Source organism: Oncorhynchus keta, chromosome 27 (assembly GCF_023373465.1).
Source record: "Oncorhynchus keta strain PuntledgeMale-10-30-2019 chromosome 27, Oket_V2, whole genome shotgun sequence".
Classification (NCBI taxonomy): domain Eukaryota; kingdom Metazoa; phylum Chordata; class Actinopteri; order Salmoniformes; family Salmonidae; genus Oncorhynchus; species Oncorhynchus keta.
In genome coordinates this window covers 29,531,867-29,555,360 of record NC_068447.1, presented here as the reverse complement: position 1 = coordinate 29,555,360, position 23,494 = coordinate 29,531,867, and the positions used below count along the sequence as shown (strand labels likewise).

General features: G+C 44.0%; 2 protein-coding genes across 3 annotated transcripts; one reads left to right on the top strand and one right to left on the bottom strand.

Moving 5' to 3' along the window:
• The first annotated feature begins 67 nt into the window (after nt 1-67).
• LOC118359736 (zinc finger protein PLAGL2-like) lies at nt 68-5,790 on the top strand. Its single transcript, XM_035738398.2, has 2 exons — nt 68-1,158; nt 2,011-5,790. Exon 2 carries the CDS (start codon nt 2,532-2,534, stop codon nt 3,804-3,806), a length of 1,275 nt encoding a protein of 424 aa, XP_035594291.1. The 5' UTR covers nt 68-1,158; nt 2,011-2,531; the 3' UTR covers nt 3,807-5,790.
• mylk2 (myosin light chain kinase 2) lies at nt 4,112-13,357 on the bottom strand. Of its 2 annotated transcripts, none has more exons than XM_035738396.1 (17): nt 13,204-13,357; nt 12,746-13,055; nt 12,316-12,428; nt 12,077-12,155; nt 11,811-11,992; nt 11,557-11,635; nt 9,331-9,673; nt 8,969-9,156; nt 8,722-8,827; nt 8,505-8,598; nt 8,329-8,438; nt 7,829-7,970; nt 7,560-7,630; nt 7,318-7,446; nt 6,912-7,064; nt 6,681-6,813; nt 4,112-6,464 (listed from the first exon to the last, which is right to left on the bottom strand). In XM_035738396.1, exons 2-17 carry the CDS (start codon nt 13,005-13,007, stop codon nt 6,357-6,359), a joined length of 2,292 nt encoding a protein of 763 aa, XP_035594289.1. In that variant the 5' UTR covers nt 13,008-13,055; nt 13,204-13,357; the 3' UTR covers nt 4,112-6,356. The 2 variants fall into 2 exon arrangements, with proteins under 2 accessions (XP_035594289.1, XP_035594290.1); XM_035738397.1 differs by having other exon boundaries at nt 9,331-9,649.
• Nucleotides 13,358-23,494: the final 10,137 nt, after the last annotated feature.

Here is a 23,494-nt window from a genome sequence, read left to right as displayed (position 1 = left end):
GAATAAATAAGATTTTTCTAGGCTACTATTTAATTACATAAAGACATAAGGGAACATCATTATATTTACTACAGCGTTAAGAATAAAATCCTTTTCATATTTTTAATTGATGTTCCAGTACTCTAGTTTTCTTAGGGTGTGCAGTGCTGTTCAAATCACAGTGCCTTAACTGCCTATTTATTAGCACACACAAAAATTGGGGTAAGGGGTGAATAAAATAATTTCGGTTATTATCAAACAAACAGATTACAGTCTGTAAAAAATAGAGTACTAGTCATTATAATTGCCCATGCCCCCAAATAAAGTCACACAGAGAACATCCACATGAATAAAAATAGGTGCAATCTGTCATTTCAACAGCCTGATCCTGCCACATTGTTTGGTGAACTGAGGGATGGGGCTGGGGAAATGTAACCACACATTTTGCAGCTGGAGCTATGAATGCAAACCTTAACAGACAGTTTGTGAGATTGACATGATATAGTTTGAAGCTATTGGTACAAGACAAATGACAAAAGCAGTAGGCTATGCAACCTTACTCCACAATCAATGCAACCTAAATCCATGTTTCAAATAGTTCCTCAATGAAGGAACGGTTTGAAACATGGATTAAGGTTACATTAGGATTTTTGGTCATCCTGAGACCTGACCAGAACCAGATAATGACCAGAAAATCTGATGGAGATGAGCATCTTCTCCTCATACTCGTCGTAAGTGAGTCCGCTACCTCCATCCTCCTCTCTATATAGTGTCATGATGTGGGACCCATATGGCCATCCTCTTGTTTTTTGGGCGTACAACACCTTCAATTTAACAGTTTTAATTTTCTACAGAAAAAAGGAGTATATGCAATGATGTTATGGAATTATATTTTTCCAAGTTTTAAAATATTGTCCCATGTCTTAAGGTTTAATATGAAGTATTGCATACTAGGTCGCAGTGTTGGTGAACCTTATTTAGTTGGCAACCTCTACAAAAGTTTGTCAAAAAGTGGTGTGTCTGACGTCACACTCCCATAATGCAAGCGCTCTGCAACTCCACCACCGCGGAGGAAAAACCCAGGCCCCGAAAATAATAAAACTTTAAAAAATTGGAAAAATAGTTTTACAAAACATCTGAGAGAAAAGGACCAAGAACCGAATCGTGAACGTTTTAAAGGTACGTTTACGCCCATTTTTAACGGAAACGTGCCAAATATACGCCTGCCAGGCTGATAGTAAAAATCTAACGTTACTCATACCGATCAAATTCGGTGACATGAACTTGCTGAATTTCTTTAGCACTTTTCAAATAGTAGTGCAACATGTACATTTATTTTCATTACTTTATGTAATTAAGGAAAACATAACTGTTTTGTTAGCGCTCAACACATTTTCAGAATACAAACGTTTAAAAAAAATGTTTTTGAATGTTATCATCACGTCCTTATTTTCGTATTACGTTTCCCCATTCATTATTTTTCAATCATTGCTCATGAATTACACGAGTCCATTTATTGAGTTAAGTTAATTTACTTTGTGTTTTTAAGTTACTACGTGAATACGTTTTTGTGTGTTTTTGACTTCATATACATGCTGATCAGCGCGAGTTGATGATGAACCATATGTTCGTTGTATATAGACTCTTGATTCGTTTCCAAGTGAAACTCTCATACCTTGCTTTTCATTGTTCAGATCAGAGTGTCTTTTGCACAGTTTCCCCATCAAATGATGCAAAAAGGATACTTTTCTAATATAGAATACAAGGCTCATATCATGCCACCCCAGGTTTCACTTGATGAATATTGATCTGCAGCACTTGCACAATTAGAATTACCATAGTAAATCTTCAACTTAAAAAGCCAAGTAATATATATTTTTTAAATATTACAGTATTGGCAAAGTTAAAATAATGTAAAGTGCATCGCTTTGGATGGGTGCTATACATGGGGTGTGTCCGGCATCAGCTTGACCCTGGTAATTTCATCACACAACAACTGTAGGCTGATCTTAACCTTGTGCTTCTTTATAGGACTGTGGTCATGCAAAATTGCCACTCACGTTCAACCGGTCCTCTGGCTCATGTGGCTGGATGAGACAGGGAGAAGAAGCACACAACTTTGGGCCTTACCCAAGAATTACCCTGCGGAGACACGCACACATACACACACAATAACATAAAACTCACACAAGCTCAGGGATGCTCACCTATATCTAGTCCGAGCCTTAGCAGCTGAGTGAGTGACTCTGCTCTCTTTGCCCAGGCCCTATTGGGTTGCTATGGCAGCTGCTGCTGCAGAACCCCCCCATCTGATAGAAGCTCGTACTGGAAAGGGAGACAGGCGGACAGATCCTCACCTGGAGAGAATACGAAACACTCCACTAGCAGCATTCAGCAGCATTCAACACCCTATTCTCCATTAATGGTGTAGCCAATGGTGTCAAGTTTGAAGGTCCTCTCTTAAAATACCCCATGAGTGTTTTGTCCGTCTGCTCATGCTTATGGCCCGTCGCCCTCTGCAGAAGACCCAGCGCCGTTCCCTCTGCTAGAGCATGTTCCAACAGAAGGAGCACCTGAAGAGCCACTTGCAGACCCACGACGCCAACAGGCAGGTTTTCCACTGCCAGGAGTGTGGCAAACAGTACAGCACTCAGTTGGGCTACCGGCGCCACCTGCTGGCTGCCCATGCCCCTGCCTCCAGCGCCACCATCCCTGGGGAGCTCCATTGCCAAGAGGGGGCGCCTGCCCTGCTGGAGCAGCTAGGGAGCCACACCGACAGGCTTCCGCCACTGGAGGTCACCGCCACCGTCAGGGAGAGGAAGTATTCGTGTGAGCGCTGCGACCGGCGCTTCTACACTCGCAAGGATGTGCGGCGTCACGCGGTGGTGCACACGGGCCGCCGTGACTTTCTGTGCCCGCGCTGCGCCCAGCGATTTGGTCGCAGGGACCATCTGACGCGCCACCTGAAGAAGAGCCACGTCCAGGAGCCCACAACCACCACCCCCACACCAGCCCCCACCACACCTGGGCCCGTAAAGGAAGAGCCAAGTCCGGTGCAATGCAGCATGGGACCCTCCTCCAAGGAGCATGTAGAGGCCTTCCCCATTGACATGTACAGCAGTTACCCCCTGCAGACCATTTCCAATCCAGGCATGGGCCATCAACACCACTCCCTCATGCAGGGCTCCCTGTCCACGGCCATGGGGGTGGGCCTCCACATGCCAGGCCCCTCTCCCCATCCCCACCACCACCTCCCCCAGCAGCAACAGCAGCCTTATGGCCACATGGCTAGGTATCAGCATGGATCTACCTCATATCCCCGCACTGACATGGAGAGCTTCCTTATGGACCTGCAGAGCGGGCTGCCCCCACACCTGACCACAGCCTCCTCCTCTACCTCCTCCTCCGCCTCCCCTCAGAGGGAAGTGCTTTCAGAAACCCAGGGTGGCCCAGTGGCTGGGGACCCCCACCTTCTGTCCAGGAGCCCCGCTCTCTCCTCAGCCGAGCTGTCGTGCGCTGCTAACATGGACCTGGGTCCTCTTCTGGGCTTCTTGCCGTTCAGCCTGCCTCCCTACAGTGCTCATATGAGTATGGGAGGTCTGGTGATGGGCTACCCGTCTACCTCCACCTCCACTGTGCCGCCCTCCTCCTCCAGCCCCCTACCCTATCAGGCTCCAGGAGGACTCACCTTCCTGCAGCCCCCACAACTTCACGCACCCCAGGTCCCCGGAGCCCACAACAACAACCAGCTACCTCAGGGGTTCAGCAATCCTGGAATGAGCACTTCCACCTCCCTACCTCGCTACTACCAGACCTTTCAACAGTGAGCAGCCTGAAACCATGTGACCCCAGCACCAGGCCAAGGAACACTCCAAATATTCTTGAATAAAGCCTCCCATAAAGGACGAGTGTCTCGAAAGTCTTGAATATACGAGTGATACATATAGGCATCCAATGTGCTTGCATTTATTTTTTTTTATGGGAAGAAAATGGGAATTTTATTTTTTTAATGATGCTAATTAAGCTTTCAGTAGCAATAGTTTTTGTTATGATGATGTTGAACACAAAGAACCACTTCATCAGTATTACCTCATCCGATAATAAGAAACTTGAGCAGAAGGAGAATAGAAAGTGTGTTTTAGCAACCAAAATGTTGTTTTATTGAAACCTGTTAGAAATAGGCCAAATGGTTGCACTTTGTTCAGAAAAGACCGCATAAGGTCTATACAATGTGGACATAAGTGCTGCATGACACCTGCCACTCATCTTGTTTTCCAATAATGTTAGTCACTTGTATGACAATGGTCATGTTAGATATTTAACAGCAGCTTACGTAAAAGTGTACTTGTGTTATCATGTTCTGCTTATTTATACAAAAACTAGAGATGTTTGATTTTAAAATCCCTTTAAAGCAGTTTCCCAAACCTCTATCCAGGACCCCCATTCCAATTATTTGGTCTGTTCCAGACAGTATTAGCAATCCTGATTCAAGTAATCAAGAGCTTGATTATTAGTTGACCAGTTCAATCAACTGTGCTTGTTCTGGAATATACCAAGTAAGTGGAATGGCAGGGGGTACTTGAGGAGAGGTTTGTCAAACACTGCTTTAGAGAGTGTTACTGAAATGGGTTTCATATTACTGCATATCATTGACTTTATCCTTTATTCAGTGAAATGTTGCACCGACGTCTTAAAAAAATGCTACTGTTGTGCCTCTTGGGTGTCTACTCTATTGACTGGCTTTAAGCACTTAAGACATTATGAAAGGATAGAATTGATGTCTTATGAAATGTTTGTTCCTTTTACCTCAACAACATGCTCTCCTAGATGAAGAGATGAATACAGAACTCTGTCCTTTGGGGTTAGGGTATATCATTTTAATCTCTTTCCTAGTTACTTTGGCTCTAACTTGTGCCATTAGATCTAAAGTGAAAATGTAGATTTTCTTCATCAAATTGCTTGTTTTGTTTAGATACAACAGACAGTGACATTGATTGACCCATAAACTCTCTACCTCTACCTTATCCTATTACAGTACCCGTTTCTTTCTTTGCGTGGAGGTAACTGTTACATAAAAATGAACAATCAGTACAGAATAACATCTCTCCTCCTTGAACATTGTCTCTTTTACCAGTACTTATGTATTGTATCCTTTCCTGATATGTAGAGATCAGTTCCTCCACGCCCATGATGATTGTATATTTGTTGGCAGCGTTTTAGACAGACTACATTGCAGACGCCTGCCAAATCTCAACACCTTCAGGTGTTTTAACATATCACCTAACCACATCATATGATATATCAATCTGAGGCCTGACTGCGCAGTCAATTAAGTAGCATGCAACCATTGGTTGATGCAATGCAACTGTCTGAAATGTAGTCAGCCTGGAACGCGTCCTTTGACTACCTCAGAAAAGAGCAACTTGTAATTGCAGAGAAAACATTTGTTTAGAGATTATTTTTGTCAGTTCAACGAACGCACACTTTATAGTAATAGATTTGTATTGAGGTTAGCTTAGCATATTGACGAAAGGATGTTATGCCCAATAGTTAAGTTCCCATCATATTGTATTGAATGAGGATTCCATTTAATTCAATTGCATTGTTGCCTGCAGTAAAATTAGCTGGAAGCGTTACTAGTATGCAGGCATCACATCCTCGTTAGCTCTTAGGACAAGGCTCTAGCTTTTTGTTCCATCACCCTATAGAAGAAGATACAAAACAAGAATTGCTGAACTGCTCTTATCATATTATCTTTGAAGCATTTTCTTATTGTATGAATGTAAACAATAAAGTACCTATTAGATTGGATTGGTTTGTCGTTATTGAGTTGCACAGCGGTCTAAGGCACTGCACCTCAGTGCTTGAGGCGTCACTACACACACCCTGGTTCGAATCCAGGCTGTATCACATCCGGCCGTGAATGGGAGTCCCATGGGGACACAATTGGCCCAGCATCGTCCGGGTTTGAGTGAGGTAGGCCGTCATTGTAAATAAGATTTTTTTTTTTACTGACTTGCCTAGTAAAATAAAGGTTACGTTTAAAATTACAAAACAATTTCACTATTTCCTTTATAGATGTAGTGTCATATCTTTTGGCATGAATCCGCTTCCATACATTTCCACACAAGAAAAAATATTAAAGTACAAAATTGCTGTTCATTTTATGAGTGAAATTATGTTGTGTAGCCACTATTTATTCACACACTGTCTTCAGTTTTGTTTACACAGACAGACCATGACAAGAGTACCTTCTCTGACTGATTATGTGGGAGGTCTTTACAAGTATGCAGTTTGTCCAGCGTAGGTCAGTACAGATTTCACAGGGCTGACATTGTAAGGCGGCAGTGCAGGTACTGTATTAATGGGTGACATTGTTACGTTGCTATAGGTATTGTATCCGTCTCCGTATCCAGAGAGGTCAGTTCCCCACCGCTGCTGATCTTCTTGAATCTGTTGGCTGCTGCTATCGCAATGTAGTTTTTCTGTCAACAACCACAGAAGCACATTTACAACAAAGTGAGCAGGGCAGGAAGGTTTGATGCGTCTCATCAACAATGGTTGGCCGGAAACAATTGACATGACACAGCTGATTGCAGTGAAAGAGGATAAAACTACCATAATGTGAACAATGTGCCTTCCAACTACAAAACCAACTAAATGAACCACACTGTGTGGTGCAGGAATTCTGTTTTACTGACCTTCCATAGTTTCTTGGCCAGGTATTTCTTCAGCAGGACCTGGGACTTCAGTACTATATTGCTGCCCTTGGCCTTCTCTGCAATGTTGTTGAGCCACGGATGTCTTAGACACTGTAAAGCACTCATTCGCCCTCTGGCCAAACAGGGAACATGGTAGAAGTATAACTAATAAACTGTAATAATCATCACAATCATGAGTGTTATGATTATTATTTCAGCTTTGGCCCTCACCCCCTCTCCTTGACCAGAAGGTGAGAGATAAAGTCCTTGGCCTCTGCTGAGATGTGCTCAAAGGCCTCATCCTCAAAAGAACAGTTGGCAGAGAGGACGTTGTTGAGGGTCTGGCTCTCATCATCACCCAGGAAGGGTGAAAGGCCACTTAGACTGCGGAGGATGAGAGGAAGGAAGTGCCGCATGCACATACACAGGGAAACAGGTCACAATGAAAGCATGCATGGTAGGGACATGGGGGGGGGTGAATCCTAACTCCCACTTAAGTCACATTTTTACTTAGTCATGCATTGATGTAAATGGGACACTAAGTAATAATGTTACTTACGTGGAAGTAAATTTGCCCCATACAACTTACGGTTTAACATAGATGTTAGGGAATATGAGGCTTATATTTTAGACTCACAGCATATAAGTGACAACCCCTAAGGTCCACATGTCTGTGGGAAAGGACACAAAATCAAAGTTGACCACCTCTGGGGCCAGAAATTCAGGGGTTCCAAAATTGACTCTGAGCTTCTCCCGCGGCCTGTATCTGATTCCGAGGAAGAAAGAAAATTATTTTTCAAGGTTCGTTTTGAGAAAGCTGCTACCAATGCTCACAATAAATCCCCCAGAATCACACCCACAGCTGAAGAGAGGCATTACCTTCTTGCCAGCCCAAAGTCGATAATCTTCACCTGATGGCCAGTTCGATTCACACAAAGGATATTCTCCGGCTGTGAACATCGGAGTGTGCAAATTCATTTGGATAAATTAACCATTGATTACTTTTCTTACAACAACACACATGGATGCCTCTGAGTTACGGTGAGACTGACCACGATGTGCTTCAAGTGGTAATTAAAATGTGCCTGGCATTTGTGAAGATGGTGAGCCTTGAAATCTGGAATGCACATCCAGTCCACCATACTCACTTTCAGGTCGAGGTGGAGGACGTACATCTGATGCATGTAGCTGACCCCTTCACAGATCTGCTTGACAAACACCATGGCGTCCACCTCGGTCAGTGGTGCGCTCTCATCCACAATCCTGTCAAACAGCTCCCCGCCCTCAACACTGCCACACACAGACATCAGGTTGACCAACTCCACTGCTCCTTTCTCCCCTTTCCATTGTGTACTTTTGATTGAGGTATACTGTATGTAATGCACTTTGTCTTTGTTTTAATAATGTATCCATATTTGTGGCGATTCAGTGTTCCGTATCTATGTCTCTGAGTGTCTGTACTTTGTACTTTAGTGTCTGCTGCCAGCAAACCAAATCCCCCCTCAGGAGATCATTCAAGTATATTAATTAATTGTTAATGTATTGTTCCCTGTTAAATTATTTGTAGAATGTTTAGAAGCACTACAGTGTAATGGAGATCTTGCTAACCAATGACACTGAATAGCAGAGTGGAATATGAGCCACTTACTATTCCAGAATTAACACCAGCTGGTGCTTGGCCTCAAAGGCCTCGTAGAGCTGGAGGATGTTGGGATGACTCAGCTGGTTCATTGCCTGCACCTCGTTATTTGCCCTTTCCTGAGAGAACAACACAGGCAAATGTGTATGTGAACATACAAATATGTACCTCACTCACTCACTCACCTTTTCTTTAGCAGTTCGTGTGTTGATTATCTTAGCTGCAAGCTTTAGTCCAGAGGATTTTTCAGTGCATTTGTGCACCTTGCCAAAGCGTCCGCTGAGGGAAAAATATGTTTTTCTTAACTCATTAACACACAAACCCAATAGCTAGTAGATAACATCTGGGAGATTACTAGTTCTACCACTATTCCAGACCAGTAGGCTACAGATGTCAGTTTACCTCCCCAGCACCTCTCTGGTGTGGATGATGAAGGTGTCAGATGGGGGGTTGGATCGCAAAGACACACAGCGGTGAAGGAAAGGAGCTGGCTGCGGGGGAACGTCATCTGAGAGATAGATAGAGAGAGAGAGATTGGGAGGGCAACACTCATTAGCACAATGTCAGTACACATCTTTGTATAATAGCATACTAATCCCAAAATTATCAAACACACTAAGGCCTTTTGTGCACGGAAGTCAACAATCACCTATGACCTTATGGCAAGTTTTGGTAGGGGACTTGGGCCAGGTCCTTTCTGCTGTAGTAGGGACTACTATGATCTGTATTCCACTGGCTGCAACTGGACTAGCCCCTCCCAAAACACTGCAGGTCTTCCCAACAGCAGGTCTACGGGCAGGGCAGACAGACTGGGGCTTGGGCCTTGAACTCTGGAGCCTGGACCAGAAAGAAGGCCAGCACAATCAGAGCAGAGTAGCATTTATAATTTGTATGGTGGAAAGCAATGTGATTCAAATTGGTGGTGGATGTGTTTTTCACATATAGATCCGATATCCAATCATTTATCATTTTTATTAGTATGTATGTTAGGTGATGAGTAAGCGCCTTTACCTCTGCAAGGACTCTGGACAGCTGTGCACTTGTCTGAGGGAGGAGCTTTCCACAGTTGGCATAAGGACAGCCAACCCAGACTGCTTTTTTGGTGCGGGGGTGGAACTTGATGGAGCAGCTGCTTGGTTCTCCGCCACTGTGGTCCTCGTCTCAGTCCTTGGAGTGTCCGCCATTGATGGGACAACCGCTACAGCTGGAACTTCTCTCATCCAACCCCTTTTAGTTTCACTCTGTCTGTGGGAATCTGCTGCCATTGGTTGACCTCTGACCCCCTGCTGGTTCCCTCCAATCCACTGCTCTCCAACACAGTCTCTTTGCTCTGCTCCCATACCAGCAGACACCCCTTAATTAATATACAGTTATAGTCTGAAGTTTACATACTCTTAGGTTGGAGTCATTAAAACTCGTTTTTCAACCATTCCACATTTTTTTGTTAACAAACTATAGTTTTGGCAAGTCGGTTAGGACATCTACTTTGTGCATGACACAAGTAATTTTTCCAACAATTGTTTACAGACAGATTATTTCACTTATAATTCACTGTATCACAATTCCAGTGGGTCAGAGGTTTACATACACTAAGTTGACTGTGCCTTTAAACAGCTTGGAAAATTCCAGAAAATGATGTCATGGCTTTAGAAATTTCTGATAGACTAATTTACATAATTTGAGTCAATTGCAGGTGTACCTGTGGATGTATTTCAAGGCCTACCTTCAAACTCAGTTCCTCTTTGCTTGACATTATTGGAAAATTGTAAGTCGCTCTGGATAAGAGCGTCTGCTAAATGACTTAAATGTAAATGTAAATGTAAAATTAAAAGAAGTCAGCCAAGATCTCAGAAAACAAATTGTAGACCTCCACAAGTCTGGTTCATCCTTGGGAGCAATTTCCAAACGCCTGAAGGTACCACGTTCATCTGTACAAACAAAATTACGCAAGTATAAACACCATGGGACCACGCAGCCATCATACCACTCAGGAAGGAGACGCACTCTGTCTCCTCGAGATGAACGTACTTTGGTGTGAAAAGTGAAAATCAATCCCAGAACAACAGCAAATGACCTTGTGAAGATGCTGAAGGAAACGGGTACAAAAGTATCTATATCCACAGTAAAATGAGTCCTATATTGACATAACCTGAAAGGCTGCTCAGCAAGGAAGAAGCCACTGCTCCAAAACCACCATAAAAAAGCCAGACTACGGTTTGCAACTGCACATGGGGACAAAGATCATACTTTTTGGATAAATGTTTTCTGGTCTGATGAAACAAAAATAGAACTGTTTGGCCATAATGACCATCGTTATGTTTGGAGGAAAAAGCGGGAGGCTTGCAAGCTGAAGAACACCCTCTCGACCATGAAGCACAGGGTTGGCAGCATCATGTTGTGGGGGTGCTTTGCTGCAGGAAGGGACTGAGGCACTTCACAAAATAGATGGCATCATGAGGTAGGAAAATTATGTGGATACTGTATATTGAAGCAATATCTCAAGACATCTGTCAGGAAGTTAAAGCTTGGTCGCAAATGGGTCTTCCAAATAGACAATGACCCCAAGCATACTTCCAAAGTTGTGGCAAAATGGCTTAAGGACAACAAAGTCAAGGTATTGGAGTGGCCATCACAAAGCCCTGACCTCAATTCCATAGAAAATGTATGGGTAGAACTGAAAAAGCATGTGTGAGCAAGGAGGCCTAGAAACCTGACTCAGTTACACCAGCTCTGTCAGGAGGAATGGGCCAAAATTCACCCAACTTATTGAGGGAAGCTTGTGGAAGGCTACCTGAAATGTTTGACCCAAGTTAAACAATTTAATAGAAATGCTACCAAATACTAATTGAGTGTATGTAAACTTCTGACCCACTGGGAATGTGATGAAAGAAAAGCTGAAATAAATCATTCTCTCTGCTATTATTCTGACATTTCACATTCTTACAATAAAGTGGTGATCCTAACTGACCTAAGACAGGGTATTTCTACTAGGATTAAATGTCAGGAATTGTGAAAAACGTTTAAATGTATTTGGCTAAGGTGTATGTAAACTTCCGACTTCAACTGTATGTCTATCCATTCATATGGCAATGCTTTCTGTGTTCCTATCTATCATATAACTCATAAACACCCATTGAATCCATGAATGTTGGTCAGCTCAATCTAGCCAAATGTAGGTCTTGAGCTCACAGAGTATGACATGACTATAGTCATACCACTAAAATGGAAGTGAGTTACCTTTCTTTGCAGGAGCGATAGGAGTCTGTTGCTTTGTTTCCTGGTGTCTGTTCGTCTCAAACTGATTCAGGGTCTCAGCCTGAGCATGAGAGAAACAGAGGCAGCTTGAGCATATCACAAGGTGTGCCACTGACCAATCATCAACTAAAAGGCTTGTTTTATGTTTTGCCAATTAGAGATATGAAGTAGACACATATCCATGCAATGTATACACAAAACCATTGACACAATGAAGAAACATATTATAAGAGTACCTTTTCCGTGCTTAATGAATCACTGACTGGCAGAGATGCTGTCCTAAGTGACTCCTCGATGGATGTCACCGCTTGGTTCTTCGTCACTGTGGTCCTTGTCTGAGTCAAAATCTTTTGAGTGTCCGCCATTGATGGGAAAACTGCTACTGCCAGCCGTGTCAATGTTTTCTTTGCATCCGTCTCTATCAAATAACACACCAATTGAATCCACCCTGGATTATGGTCACCTACATTTTGCCTGGAGCTCATTGAGTATGAATAGTTACCTTTCTTTGCTGGGGTGGTAGGAGTGTGTTGTGTCTTATCCTGCTGTCTGTTTGTCTCCAACTGATCCGAGATCTCATCCTGACCATGAGAGAACATAGCACCGGACAGACTAAAACGGTTGCTTTATGTATTGTCATTTAGATATACATGTTTCCCATGTTGACATGTATCAACATGGAAAAAGACAATGCAGTGTATACACAACCATTCACACAATAAGGAAACAGACTCAAAGTACCTTAGAAGTGACTAGTGAGGTCTTGGCTGGCAGATATACTGTTCTAGGTGATGGCTCAATGGGTGGGGCTGGGGCAGCTTCCTGGCAGGTGTGGGATTTCCTTTGCGCCAGACCTCATTTACAAGACAAAATGGAATTATCCTCAAAGGAAATTGGACACAATTCCTACAAGCCTCTGGCATCTTCACAGTAGCATGGATGTTGTTGTAACATCAACATTGTGTGAGCAAAATCATTGTAATTCATGTCCACTTCACAGTTATTAATCTCCTTTGAAATGCAGTGTGAAACTTTAATGCAGATACACGGTATTGGTTGAGACATTGAAATACTAAACCATGGGTCAATCCTGTAGTGAGCTCAGTCAAACTTAGCTTGTCAATAACAATACAATACTTCCATGTGTCATTTCAGATCGATTGAACGTTACCTTTGGCCAGGGCCTCTAAGGTCCTCTGCATCTCACCGATCTTCCTCTCAAAGTTCTCTAGCAGCCTGGACTGGGCCACAAGCTGCCTTTCTGTTGCCTCTGGCTGGCCGCTGTGCAGACTGCAGGTGGAGCAGATGGAACAGGAACCTATTTGTCTGGAGAGGAGCTCATCTAACTTGTGACTCAAGTCATCTACTTTGGCCTCTAGGACAGGTAGGTTTGTGGGGAGTGGGACAGGTGGCGTACACCGCACGGAACCCATGATGAACAGTGGTCCTCAATAGGCCTCCGCAAAACACAAGCCTCTAGACTAGAAGACATAGGCAGAGTTATCCTCAAGAAATGAAAAGGCTGGTTACAGATTATAAAAGTCAGTACAGTTGGTAACAGCTCCCTCCAAAAATATAAAGGTTGGCACTCTTCAGGCCTCCTCTCAGAGCTCTTAAAATTGTACCTACCTCTTAGATCAATGAAAGCTGTAGAAGGCAGAGTAGGAAGAATCTCAGATCAAGAAAGACCAGTATTGGTGAGAGTCAGAGAGTAGGGGTTGGTCCTGTCCAGAGAGCAGAATGCCACAGTGAGCTGGTTTGCTCCGTTATCTCTTCCAGCGACAGCCTCATGGTCCAGAAATAGGCAAGCGAGGGGCAAGGGCGCCGAGGGTTGCGAAACAGTAGAAGATAATGAAGGTATGCATGTCAGGCCAGACAGACGTCAAGAGGACATACGCAGTTCCTCTGATGAAGGAGAGCATGTGCACACAATTCTTTTTTTATTTGGGCATAAAAGGCAGTGATCCAAATGTCTGGGTCTTGGCTAATCAAGTTGCAACCAATCCTTTCCAGGCTTGGACCAGACTCCTAATTTGCATATTTATTGGCGTGTTAATAGTCTCACTAAACTATCAGATACGGTTCCCCAATTAAACTATTCCCAATGAGCTGATTACTGAAATGACACAGTTTGGCCTCCATCCAACCAGTGTCTCAACCTCTGGTCCCCACGATGGTTAGTCTACCCAAACTTTGTATAGTCCCGTACCCCTTCAAACATTCAACCTCCAGCTGCGTACCCCCCTCTAGCACCAGGGTCAGCACACTGTCAAATGTTTTTTTTTGTTGCCATCATTGTAAGCCTGCCACACACACACTATACATTTATTAAACATAAGAATGAGTGTGAGTTTTTGTCACAACCCGGCTCGTGGGAAGTGAGAGATCTTATTGGACCAGGGCACAAATAATAATATAATAATAATCAATAATTTTGCTTTTTATTTAGGCATCTTACATATAAAACCTTATTTGTTCATCAAAAATTGTGGGTGTGCTTGAAAGGATGCACATAAATCATTTTCCACACACAGTCTGTGCCTGTATTTAGTTTTCATGCTAGTGAGGGCAGAGAATCCACTCTCACATAGGTACGTGGTTGCAAAGGGCATCAGTGTCTTAACAGCGCGACTTTCCAAGGCAGGAAACTCTGAGCTCAGCCCTATCCAGACATTTTTTAATTCAGTTTTCACAGAACCGCTTGTTGCAATTTCGATGAGGCTCTCTTGTTCAGATATCAGTAAGTGGACTGGAGGCAGGGCATGAAAGGGATAACGAATCCAGTTGTTTGTGTTGTCCATTTTGGGAAAGTACCTGCGTAATTGAGCACCCAGCTCACTCAGGTGCTTCGCTATATCACATTGACATTGTCCGTGAGCTAAGTTAATTTGAAAAACACAAAAAATCATGCAACGATGAAAAGACCTGTATATTGTACTTGTTAATACAGACAGAAAAGAGCTCCAACTTCTTAATCATAGCCTCAATTTTGTCCCGTACATTGAATATAGTTGCGGAGAGTCCCTGTAATCCAAGATTCAGATCATTCAGGCAAGTAAAAACATCACCCAGTTAGGCCAGTGGTGTGAGAAACTCGTCATCATGCAAGCAGTCAGACAATTGAAAATTATGGTCAGTAAAGAAAACTTTAAGCTCGTCTCTCAATACTTTGCCCCTTGATAAAATCAAATCAAATCAAAATGTATTTTTCACATACACATGGTTAGCAGATGTTAATGTGAGTGTAGCGAAATGCTTGTGCTTCTAGTTCCGACAATGCAGTAATAACCAACAAGTAATCTAGCTAACAATTCCAAAACTACTAACTTATAGACACAAGTGTAAGGGGATAAAGAATATGTACATAAAGATATATGAATGAGTGATGGTACAGAGCGGCATAGGCAAGATACAGTAGATGGTATTGAGTACAGTATATACATATGAGATGAGTATGTAAACAAAGTGACATAGTTAAAGTGGCTAGTGATACATGTATTACATAAAGATGCAGTAGATGACATAGAGTACAGTATATACGTATACATATGAGATGAATAATGTAGGGTATGTAAACATTATATTAGGTAGCATTTTGTGGCTAGTGATATATTTTACATCATTTCCGATCAATTCCCATTATTAAAGTGGCTGGAGTTGAGTCAGTGTGTTGGCAGCAGCCACTCAATGTTAGTGGTGGCTGTTTAACAGTCTGATGGCCTTGAGATAGAAGCTGTTTTTCAATCTCTCGGTCCCAGCTTTGATGCACCTGTACTGACCTCGCCTTCTGGATGATAGCGGGGTGAAAAGGCAGTGGCTCGGGTGGTTGTTGTCCCTGATGATCTTTATGGCCTTCCTGTGACATCGGGTGGTGTAGGTGTCCTGGAGGGCAGGTAGTTTGCCCCCGGTGATGCGTTGTGCAGACCTCACTACCCTCTGGAGAGCCTTATGGTTGTGGGCGGAGCAGTTGCCGTACCAGGCGGTGATACTGATAGAAGTTTGTGAGTGCTTTTGGTCACAAGCCGAATTTCCTCAGCCTCCTGAGGTTGAAGAGGCGCTGCTGCTGGTGGACCAATTCAGTTTGTATGTGATGTGTACGCCGAGGAACTTAAAACCTATGGCGTTCTTAAAACACTACTGTTCCATCGATGTGGATAGGGGGGTGTTCCCTCTGCTGTTTCCTGAAGTCCACAATCATCTCCTTAGTTTTGTTGACGTTGATTGTGAGGTTATTTTCCAGACACCACACTTCGAGGGCCCTCACCTCTTCCCTGTAGGCCGTCTCGTCATTGTTGGTAATCAAGCCTACCACTGTTGTGTCGTCCACAAACTTGATGATGGAGTTGGAGGCGTGCGTGGCCACGCAGTCGTGGGTGAACAGGGAGTACAGGAGAGGGCTCAGAACGCACCCTTGTGGGACCCCAGTGTTGAGGATCAGCGGGGTGGAGATGTTGTTGCCTACCCTCACCACCTGGGGGCGGCCCGTCAGGAAGTCCAGTACCCAGTTGCACAGGGCGGGGTCGAGACCCAGGGTCTCGAGCTTGATGACGAGCTTGGAGGGCACTATGGTGTTATGCCGAGCTGTAGTCGATGAACAGCATTCTCACATAGGTATTCCTCTTGTCCAGATGGGTTAGGGCAGTGTGCAGTGTGGTTGAGATTGCATCGTCTGTGGACCTATTTGGGCGGTAAGCAAATTGGAGTGGGTCTAGGGTGTCAGGTAGGGTGGAGGTGATATGGTCCTTGACTAGTCTCTCAAAGCACTTCATGATGACGGAAGTGAGTGCTAGCTCGTTTAGCTCAGTTACCTTAGCTTTCTTGTGAACAGTAACAATGGTGGCCCTCTTGAAGCATGTGGGAACAACAGACTGGGATAGGGATTGATTGAATATGTCCGTAAACACACCAGCCAGCTGGTCTGCGCATGCTCTGAGGGCGCGGCTGGGGATGCCGTCTGGGCCTGCAGCCTTGCGAGGGTTGACACGTTTAAATGTTTTCCTCACGTCGGCTGCAGTGAAGGAGAGTCCGCATGTTCTGGTTGCGGGCCGTGTCAGTGGCACTGTATTGTCCTCAAAGCGGGCAAAAAAGTTATTTTGTCTGCCTGGGAGCAAGACATCCAGTGCACTTCTGTACGTTGTAAAAGTGTTACATGGTCGCTGCCCATAATGCAGAAAATACACGAGAGTTCAGGGGCCTTGCTTTAACAAAGCTAACCATTTTCACTGTAGTGTCCAAAACGTCTTTCAAGCTGTCAGGCATTCCCTTGGCAGCAAGAGCCTCTCGGTGGATGCTGCAGTGTACCCAAGTGGCGTCGGGAGCAACTGCTTTCACGTGCGTTACCACTCCAATTTTTTGTTGTTGTTTTTTAAAAATATTTTTTATACCTTTATTTAACTAGGCAAGTCAGTTAAAAACACATTCTTATTTTCAATGACGGCCTAGGAACGGTGAGTTAACTGTTAACTGATCCAATCTTGCAACCTTACAGTTAACTAGTCCAACGCAATAACGACCTGCCTCTCTCTCGTTGCACTCCACAAGGAGACTGACTGCCTGTTACGCGAATGCAGTAAACCAATGTAAATTGCTAGCTAGCATTAAACTTATCTTATAAAAAACAATCAATCATAATCACTAGTTAACTACACATGGTTGATGATGTTACTATATGCAACCTGCAACCCGCCTCACCAATTTATATTTATAAATAAGTATTATTTACCTCAAATCTGCAATCCTCCAAGAAGCTAGCCAGAAGCTAGCCAGAAACTCCAAGAAGCTAGCCAGAAACTAACCAGAAGCTAGCCAGGAGCTAGCTAGAAGCTAATCAGAAGCTAGTTCAGAAGCTAGTTAGGTTCTTTACTGGCAAATCGTTAGTAATTCAGCTAACCACGGTTTGTGGTCATCAGCTATCCTTTAGCTCGAAAATCTATCGCCAGTTTTGTACGGGCGCAGCGGCTCGGAACGGAACATACCGGACCAATTTTCTCTCCATGTCCTTGGATTTCAACTGCTCTCTGGACATTCATTCCCGGATCTCACAGCTAGCTAGCTGCTATCCGTGTGTCTATCTGCTCGTCGATTCCGGAGCAAACATCAATTACTCCGGAGCTAGCCAGCTCCGTCAATCACTCCTGAGCTCCGTCAATCACTCCTGGGCTACAGTCACCTATCCGGACCCGTTTTACTGCCTACGCGGAGCCCCACCGGGCCTTCACAACTGGACTGCCGACGTTATCAACCCGAAGGAGATCCGGCTGGCTCCTCCGTCGCGAGGTTACCTGAACGCCCATCTGCGGCCTGCTAACCGTTAGCTGTCTTACCGGCTGCTCTCAGAATAGACAATCAGACAATTTATTTATTTTTATTATTATTATGTTTCTTCTTGGGCCTCTAACTATATATATTGTTTTTATTTTATTTTTGTTGTTGTGTGATTTGGACTAATCCCCTCTACCACACGGAACCCCATTAATCTACTGACGGAACGCAAGAGGTGGCTAACAACAGACCTCCATCCTATGCTAGCTTGCTACCGATGTCCTGGCTAGCTGTCTAAATCGCCGTGACCCCCAAACCAACCACTCCACTCACTGGACTCTTTTGATCACTCGACTAAGGATGCCTCTCCTTAATGTCAATATGTCTTGTCCATTGCTGTTCTGGTTAGTGTTTATTGGCTTATTTCACTGTAGAGCCTCTAGTCCTGCTCACTATACATTATCCAATGTATTAGTTCCACCACCCACACATGCAATGATATCTCCTGGTTTCAATTATGTTTCTAGAGACAATATCTCTCTCTTCATCACTCAATACCTAGGTTTACCTCCACTGTATTCACATCCTACCATACCTTTGTCTGTACATTATACCTTGATGCTATTTTATCGCCCCCAGAAACCTCCTTTTACTCTCTGTTCCAGACGTTCTAGACGACCAATTCTTATTGCTTTTAGCCATACCCTTATTCTTCTCCTCCTATGTTCCTCTGGCGATGTAGAGGTGAATCCAGGCCCTGCAGTGCCTAGCTCCACTCCTATTCCCCAGGCGCTCTCTTTTGATGACTTCTGTAACCGTAATAGCCTTGGTTTCATGCATGTTAACATTAGAAGCCTTCTCCCTAAGTTTGTTCTATTCACTGCTTTAGCACACTCTGCCAACCCGGATGTTCTAGCTGTGTCTGAATCCTGGTTTAGGAAGACCACCAAAAATTCTGAAATTTTAATTCCAAATTACATTTTCAGACAAGATAGAACTACCAAAGGGGGCGGTGTTGCAATCTACTGCAAAGATAGCCTGCAGAGTTCTGCCCTACTATCCAGGTCTGTACCCAAACAATTTGAACTTCTACTTTTAAAAATCCACCTCTCTAAAAACAAGTCTCTCACCGTTGCCGCCTGCTATAGACCACCCTCTGCCCCCAGCTGTGCTCTGGACACCATATGTGAACTGATTGCCCCCCATCTATCTTCAGAGCTCGTGCTGCTAGGCGACCTAAACTGGAACATGCTTAACACCCTAGCCATCCTACAATCTAAACTTGATGCCCTCAATCTCACTCAAATGATCAATGAACCTACCAGGTACCCCCTCAAAGCCTTAAACACGGGCACCCTCATAGATATCATCCTAAACAACTTCCCCTCTAAATACACCTCTGCTGTCTTCAACCAAGATCTCAGCGATCACTGCCTCATTGCCTGCATCCGTAATGGGTCAGCGGTCAAACGACCTCCACTCATCACTGTAAAACGCTCCCTGAAACACTTCAGCGAGCAGGCCTTTCTAATCGGCCTGGCCGGGGTATCCTGGAAGGATATTGATCTCATCCCGTCAGTAGAGGATGCCTGGATATTTTTTTAAAATGCCTTCCTAACCATCTTAAATAAACATGCCCCTTTCAAGAAATTTAGAACCAGGAACAGATATAGCCCTTGGTTCTCCCCAGACCTGACTGCCCTTAACCAACACAAAAACATCCTATGGCGTTCTGCATTAGCATCGAACAGCCCCCGTGATATGCAGCTGTTCAGGGAAGCTAGAAACCGTTATACACAGGCAGTTAGAACAGCCAAGGCTAGCTTTTTCAAGCAGAAATTTGCTTCCTGCAACACTAACTCAAAAAAGTTCTGGGACACTGTAAAGTCCATGGAGAATAAGAACACCTCCTCCCAGCTGCCCACTGCACTGAAGATAGGAAACACTGTCACCACTGATAAATCCACCATAATTGAGAATTTCAATAAGCATTTTTCTACGGCTGGCCATGCTTTCCACCTGGCTACTCCTACCCCGGTCAACAGCACTGCACCCCCAACAGCAACTCGCCCAAGCCTTCCCCATTTCTCATTCTCCCAAATCCATTCAGTTGATGTTCTGAAAGAGCTGAAAAATCTGGACCCCTACAAATCAGCCGGGCTAGACAATCTGGACCCTTTCTTTCTAAAATTATCTGAAGAAATTGTTGCCACCCCTATTACTAGCCTGTTCAACCTCTCTTTCGTGTCGTCTGAGATTCCCAAAGATTGGAAAGCAGCTGCGGTCATCCCCCTCTTCAAAGGGGGGGACACTCTTGACCCAAACTGCTACAGACCTATATCTATCCTACCATGCCTTTCTAAGGTCTTCGAAAGCCAAGTCAGCAAACAGATTACCAACCATTTTGAATCTCACCATACCTTCTCTGCTATGCAATCTGGTTTCAGAGCTGGTCATGGGTGCACCTCAGCCACGCTCAAGGTCCTAAACGATATCTTAACCGCCATCGATAAGAAACATTACTGTGCAGCCGTATTCATTGATCTGGCCAAGGCTTTCGACTCTGTCAACCACCACATCCTCATCGGCAGACTCGACAGCCTTGGTTTCTCAAATGATTGCCTCGCCTGGTTCACCAACTACTTCTCTGATAGAGTTCAGTGTGTCAAATCGGAGGGTCTGCTGTCCGGACCTCTGGCAGTCTCTATGGGGGTGCCACAGGGTTCAATTCTTGGACCGACTCTCTTCTCTGTATACATCAATGAGGTCGCTCTTGCTGCTGGTGAGTCCCTGATCCACCTCTACGCAGACGACACCATTCTGTATACTTCCGGCCCTTCTTTGGACACTGTGTAAACAACCCTCCAGGCAAGCTTCAATGCCATACAACTCTCTTTCCGTGGCCTCCAATTGCTCTTAAACACAAGTAAAACTAAATGCATGCTCTTCAACCGATCGCTACCTGCACCTACCCGCCTGTCCAACATCACTACTCTGGACGACTCTGACTTAGAATACGTGGACAACTACAAATACTTAGGTGTCTGGTTAGACTGTAAACTCCTTACAGACCCATATCAAACATCTCCAATCCAAAGTTAAATCTAGAATTGGCTTCCTATTTCGCAACAAAGCATCCTTCACTCATGCTGCCAAACATACCCTTGTAAAACTGACCATCCTACCAATCCTCGACTTTGGCGATGTCATTTACAAAATAGCCTCCAATACCCTACTCAACAAATTGGATGCAGTCTATCACAGTGCAATCCGTTTTGTCACCAAAGCCCCATATACTACCCACCATTGCGACCTGTACACTCTCGTTGGCTGGCCCTCGCTTCATACTCGTCATACTCGTCGCCAAACCCACTGGCTCCATGTCATCTACAAGACCCTGCTAGGTAAAGTCCCCCCTTATCTCAGCTCGCTAGTCACCATAGCATCTCCCACCTGTAGCACACGCTCCAGCAGGTATATCTCTCTAGTCACCCCCAAAACCAATTATTTCTTTGGCCGCCTCTCCTTCCAGTTCTCTGCTGCCAATGACTGGAACGAACTACAAAAATCTCTGAAACTGGAAACACTTATCTCCCTCACTAGCTTTAAGCACCAACTGTCAGAGCATTTTACAGATTACTGCACCTGTACATAGCCCACCTATAATTTAGCCCAAACAACTACCTCTTTCCCAACTGTATTTAATTAATTTATTTATTTTGCTCCTTTGCACCCCATTATTTTTATTTCTACTTTGCACATTCTTCCATTGCAAAACTACCATTCCAGTGTTTTACTTGCTATATTGTATTTACTTTGCCACCATGGCCTTTTTTGCCTTTACCTCCCTTCTCACCTAATTTGCTCAAATTGTATATAGACTTGTTTATACTGTATTATTGACTGTATGTTTGTTTTACTCCATGTGTAACTCTGTGTCGTTGTATCTGTCGAACTGCTTTGCTTTATCTTGGCCAGGTCGCAATTGTAAATGAGAACTTGTTCTCAACTTGCCTACCTGGTTAAATAAAGGTGAAATAAAAATATATTATCTAGCGTGTTCTGCGTTGCATATAATCTCACTGAGCATACAAGTATCTGACTGAGCGGTAGTAGGCAGAAGCAGGCACGTAAACATTCATTCAAACAGCACTTTCGTGCGTTTTGCCAGCAGCTCTTCGTTGTGCGTCAAGCATTGCGCTGTTTATGACTTCAAGCCTATCAACTCCTGAAATGAGGCTGGTGTAACCGAAGTGAAATGGCTGGCTAGTTAGCGCGCGCTAACAGGTTTCACACGTCACTCGCTCTGAGCCTGTGGTAGTTCCCCTTGCTCTGTATGGGTAACGCTGCTTCGATGGTGGCTGTTGTTGTGTTGCTGGTTCGAGCCCAGGGAGGAGCGAGGAGAGGGACGGAAGCTATACTGTTACACTGGCAATACTAAAGTGCCAATAAGAACATCCAATAGTCAAAGGTTAATGAAATACAAATGGTATAGAGGGAAATAGTCCTATAATTCCTATAATAACTACAACCTAAAACTTCTTACCTGGGAATATTGAAGACTCGTGTTAAAAAGAACCACCAGCTTTGATATGTTCTCAGCAAGGAACTGAAACGTTAGCTTTCTTACATGGCACATATTTTACATGGAACATATTGCACTTTTACTTTCTTCTCCAACACTTTGTTTTTACATTATTTAAACCAAATTGAACATGTTTCCTTATTTACTTGAGGCTAAATTGATTTCATTGATGTATTATATTAAGTTAAAATAAGTGTTCATTCAGTATTGTTGTAATTGTCATTATTACAAATAAATACATTTTTTAAAAATCGGTCGATTAATCGGTACCGGCTTTTTTGATCCTCCAATAATTGGTATTGGTATCGGCATTGAAAAATCATAATCGGTCGACCTCTAGGTATCGGCATTGAAAAATCATAATCGGTCGACCTCTAGTACAAAGATTGTCTTAGGGTCATTTTTGACCCGGCAGTTATAAAATAATTTACACACCACAAAAACACACACGCACAATGAGAAATTTAGATTATGTGTGCTACTGATTGAACTCAGACAAAACTAAAACTTTCTTGTGCATGTGCAGCACCTCCCCTCCATGACCCCACACATGACCCAAGTTCACAGACAAAATAAAACAAAATTTCCTTGTCACCATATGACAACCAGGGCAGGATGGCAGCACAAAATGTCATAAAGATGACCCTAGGGCCCACAAGACATGCAGTTGCCCATGCCCAGGACATCGCCTCAACATTCTACATGTTCATCACACTAGCCATCAAAAAAATCATCCTGGAGATGACAGATATGGAGGGTTTCTGTAAATATAGAGACAACTGGAAAATGATTGACCTGCATGCCTACATAGGGCTGCTAATCTTAGCGGGTTTGTATAGGTCCCAAGGCAAGGCTACATGTAGTCTCTGGGATGCCGAGTGGAAGGGCGATTTTCTGTGCCACGATTCCACTGAAAGTCTTTCACACTTTCTCAAGAATGCTACGATTTGATAACTGTGAGACAAGACCTGCAAGACGTGTGAGATAAACTGGCGGCCATAAGAGAGATCTGGGAGAAGTGGGTGGAGCGTCTGCCATACCTCTACAACCCTGAGCCTGAAATAACAGTGGATG